The sequence below is a fragment of the Triticum dicoccoides genome, chromosome 3A (genome assembly GCF_002162155.2).
Source record: "Triticum dicoccoides isolate Atlit2015 ecotype Zavitan chromosome 3A, WEW_v2.0, whole genome shotgun sequence".
NCBI classification, from domain to species: Eukaryota; Viridiplantae; Streptophyta; class Magnoliopsida; order Poales; family Poaceae; genus Triticum; species Triticum dicoccoides.
This window is the reverse complement of record NC_041384.1, coordinates 638,449,052-638,462,013: the sequence shown is the minus strand read 5'-3', so window position 1 is coordinate 638,462,013 and position 12,962 is coordinate 638,449,052. Positions and strand designations below refer to the sequence as shown.

The window sequence follows — 12,962 nt, the reverse complement described above, 5'->3', positions numbered from 1 at the left end:
TAATACACGTGTGAATACTTAGACCACACTATGTCCCTGGTAAGCCTCTAGTTGACCAGCTCGTTGTGATCAACAGATAGTCATGGTTTCCTGACTATGGACATTGGATGTCGTTGATAACGGGATCACATCATTAGGAGAATGATGTGATGGACAAAACCCAATCCTAAGCATAGCATAAAAGATCGTGTAGTTCGTTTTGCTAGAGCTTTGCAAGTGTCAAGTATCTCTTCCTTCGACCATGAGATCGTGTAACTCCCGGATACCGTAAGAGTGCCTTGGGTGTATCAAACGTCACAACGTAACTGGGTGACTATAAAGGTGCATTACAGGTATCTCCGAAAGTAGCTGTTGGGTTGACACGGATCGAGACTGGGATTTGTCACTCCGTATGACGGAGAGGTATCTCTGGGCCCACTCGGTAATGCATCATCATATTGATCTCAATGTGACCAAGGTGTTGGACACGGGATCATGCATTACGGTACGAGTAAAGTGACTTGCCGGTAACGAGACTGAACAAGGTATTGGGATACCGACGATCGAGTCTCGGGCAAGTAACGTACCGATTGACAAAGGGAATTGCATACAGGGTTTGATCGAATCCTCGACATCGTGGTTCATCCGATGACAACATCGAGGAGCATGTGGGAGCCATCATGGGTATCCAGATCCCGCTGATGGTTATTGACTGAGAGCGTCTCGGTCATGTCTGCATGTCTCCCGAACCCGTAGGGTCTACACACTTAAGGTTCGGTGACGCTAGGGTTATGAAGATATGTATATGCAGAAACCCGAATGTTGTTCGGAGTCCCGGATGAGATCCCGGACGTCACGAGGAGTTCCGGAATGGTCCGGAGGTAAAGAATTATATATAGGAAGTGCTGTTTCGGGCATCGGGACAAGTTTCGGGGTTATCGGTATTGTACCGGGACCACCGGAAGGGTCCCGGGGGTCCACCGGGTGGGGCCACCTGTCCCGGGGGCCACATGGGCTGTAGGGGGTGCGCCTTGGCCATCATGGGCCAAGGGCACCAGCCCCTATAGGCCCATGCGCCTAGGGTTTCCCCCTAGGAGGAGTCCTAGTGGTGGAAGGCACCCCTAGGTGCCTTGGGGGGGAGGGAAACCTCCCCTAGGCCGCCGCCCCCCCTAGTAGATCTCATCTACTAGGGCCGGCGCCCCCCTGGCACCCCTATATATAGTGGGGGAGAGGAGGGACTTCATACACCAGCCCCTGGCGCCTCCTCCTCCCCCCGTTACGTCTCTCCCTCGTAGTCTCGGCGAAGCCCTGCTGCTGTGACGCCCTGCATCCACCACCACGCCGTCGTGCTGCTGGATCTTCATCAACCTCTCCTTCCCCCTTGCTGGATCAAGAAGGAGGAGACGTCTCCCGTCCCGTACGTGTGTTGAACGCGGAGGTGCCGTCCGTTCGGCGCTGGTCATTGGTGATTTGGATCACGTCGAGTACGACTACATCATCACCTTGCAAGCTTCCGCACGCGATCTACAAGTGGTATGTAGATGCAAACTCTCTCCCTAGACTCGTTGCTTAGATGAACTCATAGATGGATCTTGGTGAAACCGTAGGAAAAATTTTAATTTTCTGCAACGTTCCCCAACAGTCTGTTGGAAATATGCCCTAAAGGCAATAATAAAAGTATTATTATATTTCATTGTTCATGATAATTGTCTTTTATTCATGCTATAACTGTATTATCCGGAAATCGTAATACACGTGTGAATACTTAGACCACACTATGTCCCTGGTAAGCCTCTAGTTGACCAGCTCGTTGTGATCAACAGATAGTCATGGTTTCCTGACTATGGACATTGGATGTCGTTGATAACGGGATCACATCATTAGGAGAATGATGTGATGGACAAGACCCAATCCTAAGCATAGCATAAAAGATCGTGTAGTTCGTTTTGCTAGAGCTTTGCAAGTGTCAAGTATCTCTTCCTTCGACCATGAGATCATGTAACTCCCGGATACCGTAAGAGTGCCTTGGGTGTATCAAACGTCACAACGTAACTGGGTGACTATAAAGGTGCATTACAGGTATCTCCGAAAGTAGCTGTTGGGTTGACACGGATCGAGACTGGGATTTGTCACTCCGTATGACGGAGAGGTATCTCTGGGCCCACTCGGTAATGCATCATCATATTGAGCTCAATGTGACCAAGGTGTTGGACACGGGATCATGCATTACGGTACGAGTAAAGTGACTTGCCGGTAACGAGACTGAACAAGGTATTGGGATACCGTCGATCGAGTCTCGGGCAAGTAACGTACCGATTGACAAAGGGAATTGCATACAGGGTTTGATCGAATCCTCGACATAGTGGTTCATCCGATGACAACATCGAGGAGCATGTGGGAGCCATCATGGGTATCCAGATCCCACTGATGGTTATTGACTGAGAGCGTCTCGGTCATGTCTGCATGTCTCCCGAACCCGTAGGGTCTACACACTTAAGGTTCGGTGATGCTAGGGTTATGAAGATATGGATATGCAGAAACCCGAATGTTGTTCGGAGTCCTGGATGAGATCCCGGACATCACGAGGAGTTCCGGAATGGTCCGGAGGTAAAGAATTATATATAGGAAGAGCTATTTCGGGCATCGGGACAAGTTTCGGGGTTATCGGTATTGTACCGGGACCACCGGAAGGGTCCCGGGGGTCCACCGGGTGGGGCCACCTGTCCCGGGGGGCCACATGGGCTGTAGGGGGTGCGCCTTGGCCATCATGGGCCAAGGGCACCAGCCCCTATAGGCCCATGCGCCTAGGGTTTCCCCCTAGGAGGAGTCCTAGTGGTGGAAGGCACCCCTAGGTGCCTTGGGGGGGAGGGAAACCTCCCCTAGGCCGCCCCCCCCCCTAGTAGATCTCATCTACTAGGGCCGGCGCCCCCCCTTGGCACCCCTATATATAGTGGGGGAGAGGAGGGACTTCATACACCAGCCCCTGGCGCCTCCACCTCCCCCCCGTTACGTCTCTCCCTCGTAGTCTCGGCGAAGCCCTGCTGCTGTGACGCCCTGCATCCACCACCACGCCGTCGTGCTGCTGGATCTTCATCAACCTCTCCTTCCCCCTTGCTGGATCAAGAAGGAGGAGACGTCTCCCGTCCCGTACGTGTGTTGAACACGGAGGTGCCGTCCGTTCGGCGCTGGTCATCGGTGATTTGGATCACGTCGAGTACGACTACATCATCACCTTGCAAGCTTCCGCACGCGATCTACAAGTGGTATGTAGATGCAAACTCTCTCCCTTAGACTCATTGCTTATATTAACTCATAGATGGATCTTGGTGAAACCGTAGGAAAAAATTTTAATTTTCTGCAAGGTTCCCCAACACATGAGCTTACTAGAGATCACCCCAATCTCATAGACTGTGACCAGCAGTCGGGCTCATATAGGTGTGTTCCTCCAAAGATCGCTCTGTAGGATAGCATCTTGCTTTTATAAGCTTTGGAACACATTGAGACCGTAGTCATCCTACCATACAGTATCGAGAGTATTGCATCTCCAACGAAGTGGGTTAGTATAGTTACTCTCCTCAGTTCACCACTGGCTTGTTTTCCCAGGTCCTAGTTCACGGGATCTCCGATCATATAGGTTGGGTTACCACCATGGCAACTCATGTGGGTCTCATACCCATCTCCCTCGATGCATTATCTATCACAACACGTGATAGCCCTTTTGTAAAGGGATCTGCCAGATTCTTAGCCGTATGGACATAGTCCAACGCTATCACTCCGGAGTTTCTTAATTTTCTGACAGCTTTTAATCTCATTCTTATGTGTTTGGTGGACTTCATGTTGTCCTTTGAACTCTTCACCTTGGTGATGACAGTCTGATTGTCACAGTTCATAAGGATAGCCGGAACCGGTTTATCAACCAATGGCAAGTCCATCAAAAGATCTCGAAGCCATCTCGCTTCAACACCAGATGTGTCTAATGCCATTAATTCTGCTTCCATTGTCGATCTCGTTAAGATCGTTTGCTTGCAAGACTTCCAGGAAACAGCGCCACCTCCAAGAGTAAACATATACCCAGTTGTGGCCTTCATCTCATCAGCATCAGAGATCCAATTCGCATCACTATACCCTTCAAGTACCGACGGGTATCCGGTATAGTGAAGTCCATAGTTCATAGTACCTTTCAGATAGCGCATAACTCTCTCAACAGCATGCCAATGTACATCACCCGGTTTGGAAACAAACCGGCTCAGTTTGCTCACAGCAAACGCGATGTCAGGCCTCGTTGCGCTCGCTAGGTACATCAGTGAACCAATGATTTGAGAGTATCTCAATTGATCTTTAGCCATGCCTTTGGACTTTCGAATCAATACGCTAGGATCATATGGTGTTTGAGATGGTGTGCAGTCCGAATATCCAAAACGACTCAACACCTTCTCAACGTAATGGGATTGCAGAAGTGTGATCCCACCCTCATTATCTCTCAGTAGCTTGATGTTCAAGATAACATCAGCCACACCAAGGTCTTTCATCTCAAAGTTCTGAGATAGAAACGATTTGACCTCCTCAATGACTTTGAGGTTTGTTCCGAATATCAGTATGTCATCAACATACAAGCACAGTATAACTCCTTCGCCCCCACCATGGCGATAGTATACACATTTGTCAGCCTCACTAACAACGAAACCAACAGATGTCAGAGTTGTATTAAACTTATCATGCCATTGCTTAGGTGCTTGTTTCAGGCCATATAAAGATTTTATCAACCTACACACCTTTCTTTCCTGACCATCTATCACAAAGCCATCAGGTTGTTGCATGTAGATTTCCTCCTTTAGCTCTCCATTTAGAAAAGCCGTCTTAACATCCATCTGATGGACGAGAAGACCATGTGAGGCCGCCAACGAGAGTAATACTCGAATGGTGGTCAGTCTAGCCACAGGTGAATAAGTATCAAAGAAATCTTCCTCTTCTTGCTGGTCATAGCCCTTGGCCACAAGCCTAGCCTTGTACTTTTCAATCGTACCATCGGGCCTAAACTTCTTTTTGAACACCCACTTACATCCCAGTGGTTTGCAACCATAGGGACGGTCAGTGATATCCCATGTACCGTTAGCCATGATGGAATCCATCTCGCTACGGACCGCATCCTTCCAGTAGTCAGCTTCTGGAGAGGCATACGCTTCTGAAATAGAAGTGGGAGTATCATCCACGAGGTACACGAAGAAATCATCACCAAAGGTCTTTGCAGTCCTTTGTCTCTTGCCCCTACCAAGGGTTTCCTCGTCATCCTCCTCGGGATTTTCATCATGTGTTTGTTCATAATATTCCATAGGGATGGCAGGTTCAGGAGTCTCCTCAGATTCCTGTCTAGAAGTGCTTTGCATATCTCTCATAGGAAAAATATCCTCAAAGAATGTAGCATCCTTAGACTCCATAATTGTACCGATCTTCTGGTCAGGTACCTCAGATTTCACTACTAGAAATCTATAGCCAACGCTGTTCTTAGCGTAGCCCAAATTAATGCAGTCCACGGTCTTATGTCCAAGCTTACGCTTTTTGGGGATCGGCACGTTGACTTTCGCCAAACAGCCCCAAGTGCGCAAGTACGAGAGTGTCGTCCTTCTCTTTGCCCATTTCTCATAGAGAGTGATCTCACTATCCTTTGTCGGAACTTTATTCAGGACATGACATGCCGTCAATATAGCCTCCCCCCACCATGCCTTGGATAAACCTGATGTATCTAACATGGCGTTAACCAAATCAGTTAGAGTACGGTTTTTCCGCTCGGCAACCCCGTTTGACTGGGGTGAATAGGGAGGCGTCCTCTCATGAATAATGCCGTGTTCCGCACAGAAGGAATCAAACTTACTCGAGAAGTACTCTCCACCACGATCTGACCGGACTCGTTTAATTTTCTTTTCAAGTTGATTTTCAACTTCTGCCTTATAGATTTTAAAGTAGTGTAGAGCCTCATCTTTAGTATTTAACAGATACACATAGCAATATCTAGTGGAATCATCTATCAATGTCATGAAGTATCTCTTTCCACCTTTAGTCAACACACCATTCATCTCGCAAAAGATCAGAATGTATGAGTTCTAATGGTGCCAGGTGTCTCTCCTCCGCGGCCTTATGAGGCTTGCGAGGTTGCTTAGCTTGCACACATGAAAGGCACTTAGAACCTTTGGCTAAAGTGAAACTCGGGATTAAATCCAACTTGGCTAGCCGCGTCATAACACCAAAACTAATGTGACAAAGACGTGAATGCCAAACTTCAGATTCATTAACATTCGAATGAATATGGTTCACGACTTTATTACAAAAATCTGCGAGGGAAAGTGATGTGGCCACTAGTGCCATTGCTATGTTTCCGGCTCAACGGTGTACTGGTGCTGTCGTTACTATAAATCACGAGCTTGATATGCAGCAGAACAATGGACCAAAAGATTGCAGGGCAGTCAAGCTAACGACGGAGCAAGCTTCAGGTAGCGCAGGGCATATGTTACGAATAGGGGACATGGTAATTAAAATACCAGTACAAGACAAGGTTGAGCCACGGTTTAGAACACCAAGCCAATACGTGATGGTAGGCACCATGAAAATCAAGATTTAGTTTATTTAAGGATATGTCACGTTGATTTCTTTTGGTCTAATAAAGAAGAGTCCTAGTTTTTCATAGGTTGCTATGTGATCAACGGTGCCGGATAATTAAGTTTGTTAATTTGTTAGTTGGGATAAGAGTAGGAGTCCAAGTCAGTTTAAGCTAGCTAGAGAGTCGGTTGTGTGCGCCTATATAAGGGGCCGGCTACGGCCGTGTACAGGGTCAGGTTTTATTTGAGAAGTTTTGTTTAGATCGTGAGTTGAATAAAAGTCAGAAAAGTCCCATGTCGGGGGACATCAAATATCGTGTTTGCTTTTGCTGATCCGTGACGGATTTTTTCGCTGCTACGCGTGGAGTTGATTCATCTACTCGACGCCAGTTTTTGATATTACGGTCTTGTATCTTTGCTCGATCGGAATTTCTTGTTGCTGCTAGTACCGTGAAAGTTCGGGCCGACGAACGACTCGCCATCTAGTCGAGTCTACATCAAGTGGTATCAGAGCTAAGGTTGTTCACGGTATTGTGTTGATCAAGATGTCGACCTCGGTCAACAAGGAAGACGAGGTTGCTGCTGATTCTCAGGAAATTGTACGTCCAGTGTACGCGGATGATATTCCTCAAAATATTCGGAATGGTTTTGACCACACATGCAACTACATCAAGCAATGTCATGATGCGCTCGGCAAAAGGATAGATGTCCTGATCACTCGGTTCGATGGTTTGGCAGACATCATCAATATGCCGGCAACGAATTCTGCACCACCACAGACTGCTCCGGCTGCTCCACTGCGTTATGCACCACCGGCTCACGACGGACATGCCGGCGTGCATGATCGCCGTTTGGCGGCACCTCATGTTGGAGATGATGGTCTTGATGACGGCGTTGACCAGGCAGTGGGGTACGCTCCACGACCACGACACTATGAGCCTCGTCCTGAAACTTCCGCTCGTGGTGGAGCGCATGACCGTGTTGGTCAAGCTGTGCGTGTTCCTTTGGACGATGGAATTGGGCGCATAAAAATTTCAATCCCTTCTTTCTCCGGCAAGTGCGAACCAGAAGGCTATTTGGAGTGGGAGATGCGTGTTGATCAAATTTTTTATGCCCATTATTATAGTGAGGAGAAGAAAGTTCAACTTGCTGGAATTGAGTTCACCGGTTACGCGCTAATTTGGTGGAATCAAATTTGTCGTTCAAGACATCGCCCGACGACTTGGCGAGGTATGAAAGAATTCATGAGGCGACGTTTTGTTCCTGAGCACTATAAAAGAGATATGTACAACAAGTTGCAGCGGCTCTCTCAAGGTAATATGAGTGTGGATGAATATTACAAGGAGATGGAATTGCTTATGATACGTACAGGGACAACGGAGGATCCAGAGGCGACCATGGCACGTTTCTTTAACGGGCTAAATATCGAGGTGCAGGATCGTGTTGAGATGGTGGTCTACTACAACATACAAGATCTTGTGCACCAAGCTGTGCGTGCGGAACAACAGATTAAGCGACGCCAAGTCAACACAGTTTCCTGTGCCACTTTGAACACATGGCGACGCTCGCAGCATAAGAATGAGGATGACGGACCTAGCTCCAGGGCGACATCATCAAATCGCTCTCATGGTTCCGTGCAAAAGGATGCTCCAAAATCAGGACTGTCGATGGTTGATTCTAGTGCACAATCGACCGGCCGCACTAGTGGCATAGAGTGTTTCAAGTGTGGAGGAAGGGGACATATGAAGCGTGAATGTCCTAATGAGAAAAGAGTGTTGCTCACGAGAGATGGCTATGCATCCGCTAGTGATGAAGATGCAGTTTCTGACACTTCTAGTGAAAAGTCTAAGGATACTGAAAATGTCGTTGCGAGTTTTGAAGCTGCTGAGTCATATCCTTCACTAATGGTGCAGCGAGTGCAAGACGATCGTATTGAGGATAAAGGACAGTGTTGGAATATTTTTCAAACTCAGTGCATGATCAACAACACAAGTTGCAAGCTAATCATAGATGGTGGAAGCTACACCAATGCGGTCAGCAAGGCATTGGTGGACGCATTAGAATTGCGAGCGTGGAAACACCCGCAGCCGCACTGCATCGAGTGGTTATATCAGTCTGGCAAATTAAAAGTTACTCACAAGGTGCGTGTCAATTTTTCAGTCGGTGACTATACAGATACAGTGATTTGCGATGTATTGCCAATGGATGCATGCCACTTATTGTTAGGTAGACCATGGCAATATGATCATCATGCTACACATGAAGGAAGATCCAATACTTATTCTTTCTGGGATGTTGGAAGACGGCGTGTGCTCCGACCGATGTTTTCTAGTGATATAAAGCAAGATGCTATTGATTCAGTCCCAAAATTTACCATGAAACCGAGGACGGCTTCATTCCAAGAGAGAGGGAATGATGTGGCCACTAGTGCCATTGCTATGTTTCCGGCTCAACGGTGTACTGGTGCTGTCGTTACTATAAATCACGAGCTTGATATGCAGCAGAACAATGGACCAAAAGATTGCAGGGCAGTCAAGCTAACGACGGAGCAAGCTTCAGGTAGCGCAGGGCATATGTTACGAATAGGGGACATGGTAATTAAAATACCAGTACAAGACAAGGTTGAGCCACGGTTTAGAACACCAAGCCAATACGTGATGGTAGGCACCATGAAAATCAAGATTTAGTTTATTTAAGGATATGTCACGTTGATTTCTTTTGGTCTAATAAAGAAGAGTCCTAGTTTTTCATAGGTTGCTATGTGATCAACGGTGCCGGATAATTAAGTTTGTTAATTTGTTAGTTGGGATAAGAGTAGGAGTCCAAGTCAGTTTAAGCTAGCTAGAGAGTCGGTTGTGTGCGCCTATATAAGGGGCCGGCTACGGCCGTGTACAGGGTCAGGTTTTATTTGAGAAGTTTTGTTTAGATCGTGAGTTGAATAAAAGTCAGAAAAGTCCCATGTCGGGGGACATCAAATATCGTGTTTGCTTTTGCTGATCCGTGACGGATTTTTTCGCTGCTACGCGTGGAGTTGATTCATCTACTCGACGCCAGTTTTTGATATTACGGTCTTGTATCTTTGCTCGATCGGAATTTCTTGTTGCTGCTAGTACCGTGAAAGTTCGGGCCGACGAACGACTCGCCATCTAGTCGAGTCTACATCAGAAAGGCGGAACATCCCTCCGCTCTCATAACCTTTTCCAACAAAGAGTCCATATTTTGTAACAACTAATTTATTAGACTCGAAAACCAACTTAAACCCTTCTCTACATAGAAGAGTCCATATTTTGTAACGCCATGAGGTTCTTCTTGATGGCGGGGACATGCTGCACGTTCTTCAGCTGCACGATCCTTCCCGAAGTAAACTTCAGATCGACCGTGCCAACACCATGAACAGAAGCACTCGCGCCATTCCCCATCAATACGGACCCATGACCTGTGACCTGGTAAGAAGTGAACAATGAAATGTCAGCACACACATGAACACCTGCACCTGTGTCCACCCACCAATCGTTGGGTTGAAATACTGAAAAAACAGTAAATAAATTACAGTACCCAGATGCACCATTCTCATTGTTGCCCACAATCATGTTGACAGACTTGGAGTCCTGTCCTGACTTCTTGTACTTGTTTGGGCACTTGTTGGCCCAATGTTCAACCGAACCACAAGTAAAGCAGCCCTCGTCCTTCTTGTTCTTCTTGAAGGTCTTCTTACCCTTCTTCTTAAAGTCGGTATTGTGTTGGACACCGTTCTTTCCCTTGGGCTTGTGGGAGTTGAAGTTCTTCTGGTTCACCATGTTGGCAACAGAAGTCCCTTCGGCCCCTTTTCCGTGCGAGTCTTTTGCCCTCGAATTCTGCTCAACACTCAGATGGCCAATGACATCCTCCACAGAGAATTCACGCCTCTGATGTTTCAGAGTGGTGGCAAAGTTCCTCCAGGAATTAGGGAGCTTAGCGATTATGCAGCCCGCGACAAACTTGCCCGATAACTCGCACTTGAGAAGCTCAAGTTCCTTAACAATGCATATTATCTCATGAGCCTGCTCTAATACAGGACGGTTTTCAACCATCTTGTAATCGTGGAACTGCTCTATAATATACATCTCGCTCTCTGCATCGGCGGCCCCGAATTTAGATTCGAGCGCCTCCCACAAGTCCTTGGCGACATGCACATGTAAATATGCGTCGACCAGTTTATCTCCGATCACGCTAAGAACTGCTCCGAGAAACACAACGGTAGCCTCCTTGAACGCCTTCTCCTGTTCAGGAGCAATCGTTCCCGTGGAGACACCGGTGACCCAGAACACGTTCATAGCCGTGAGCCATAACGTGGTCTTAGTCTGCCAACGCTTGAAGTATGTACCGGTAAACTTATCCGGTTTCAGTGCAGCGGCAAAGCCACTTGCCGAGAAATTCCTACACATAATAGGTTTTTGGATTGTTGAGTAAATAGGCAATTTCTCGATTAAATTAATCCATGAGTAAATCACTAGCATGGCATTGACTAAGTTGATGACGTACTGACTCTGATCTAAACATGCACGTACTAAGCAAACAGTAGACAAATCTACACATACTGCTAGTACTGCTAATATGAAAATAATCAGGAGCGGGATAAACGAGTTATACCCTCCAGTAGGCCACGCAGAGGCCGCGGCTTTGGTGGCAGCAGCGGCGTCCTCAGCGACCTTCTTGTCGGTTTCAGCTTTCTCGGCGGCGGCACGGTCGGCGTCGGTGGACATGGTGATGACGAAGGCGACGCGGACGTGGAGGAAGTAGACGATCGGAAGCGAGCAGTCGCGTAATCGCTGCCCAAAAACCTATTCGCCGCTCACCCCGTACAGGAACCAGAAGGGCGTGGTTTCGGAGACCTGCTCTCCCGTCGACCGCGTACGTGGCGGACGGGATGGAGTCACCGGCGGCAGCAGCAGCAAAGGAACGACGGTGGGCGTGCGCGTGAGCAGATGTGATCTGTTCGTGGCGGCTAGGGTTAGGAGACACCGCATACTTATAGGCGCAGCCCCGTCGACCGCGTACGTGGCGGACGGGATGGAGTCACCGGCGGCAGCAGCAGCAAAGGAACGACGGTGGGCGTGCGCGTGAGCAGATGTGATCTGTTCGTGGCGGCTAGGGTTAGGAGACACCGCATACTTATAGGCGCAGCCGCGTGGAGAGACGTGGGCTCGACCCACGTCCGAGTCCGTGACAGCCCACGATCCGACGTCTCAGATCGTGGCCCAGCTGTCCGAAAACGCTCGGCTCGGCTCAATCCCGCAACCCGCGGCGCGGCGCGGCGGGCGGCGGAGGAGGAGGAGTGCGCGAGGGCCTCTTCTCTTCTCAAGCTCCAATAGCATGTAGAAGAGAAACCCTTATAAACCACTCCAACTCTCCTTCCACTTCCGGGGTGGGACTAAACTTCCCACCACACCTAGTGCCATATAACCCACATGGGCCCTTAGAGATTTTTCAGAAATTGCAATATGGGCCTAGAGCCCATCTCAGATTTCAGCAGCCCAGCCATTCCTTCATCCAAGTCTAAGAAACCCACACCCATCAGCTGGTCTCGCTGTTTGTTTGGGCGAAGACCGGTTTAACTGCATTCTTTTCTTTCTTTAGAGTTTTTATGGGTTCAATCAGGGCTTAGATTTGGCCGATTGAATCGAAAAACGGGCACCGTTAGGATACAATACAGTACCTTACTTGTTGTAAAATATTGTAATTTGTATAAGCAGACAGTGACAGTGTCGCAGTGATTGTGTTTTCTAGTACAAATGTACATGTGTGTCTTTATTCTTTGTTGCTGGCTCCTTGTACATTCTTCCGCTGGAATTAGCTTGCGCTACATGTACATCTCTTGCAATTTACTTGTGTTTAAGCATTCTTTCATACATTTATGTTTAAGCAAGATGTACACATTAATTAGAATTGAGAATATATTTTCTGAAGGTAACGGCCAACTATATTTAAGACATGACTTAACCTGGATTACAGTCAGTTCCACACATGCGAAGGCACTGTCTTTCTTTTAGGTAAATGTCGCCGCTTTATTAACTTAAAAGAAGTTCGGAATCTCGTCCGCAATCACGTCCAGAATGCATTGGAGGTACACCTAGCCAAACTTTACAAAGTTTCTCACCTACATCTACTTTTGCTAATTTATGTGCGACAACATTAGCTGAACGCATAACCCAAGAAACTCTAAAATCATCAAAAGAACGGAGCAAAGTCTTGATTTCCTCAATCCAAGGTCGTACTGCTGACAAGTCCTTCTCTGGCTGTTTGATCATGTGTACCAGAGACTGGCTGTCCAGTTCAACATGTACCTTTTGCTCATTGATTTCCGCTGCTACCAGAAGAGCTCTTTTGCACGCCATAATCTCGGACGCATCGGGA

The 12,962-nt window shown here is 47.7% G+C and overlaps 1 protein-coding gene across 1 annotated transcript in view; it reads left to right on the top strand.

The window, feature by feature from the left end:
* The window catches only part of LOC119272423 (BAG family molecular chaperone regulator 4-like), a 56,139-nt gene extending 43,989 nt beyond the window's left edge, over positions 1-12,150 (top strand). The window contains exon 2 of the mRNA XM_037553914.1: positions 12,087-12,150. Within this exon, the coding sequence (XP_037409811.1) occupies positions 12,087-12,108 (22 nt within the window). The 3' untranslated portion in view covers positions 12,109-12,150. The remainder of the gene's footprint in view (positions 1-12,086) is intronic.
* Positions 12,151-12,962: the final 812 nt, after the last annotated feature.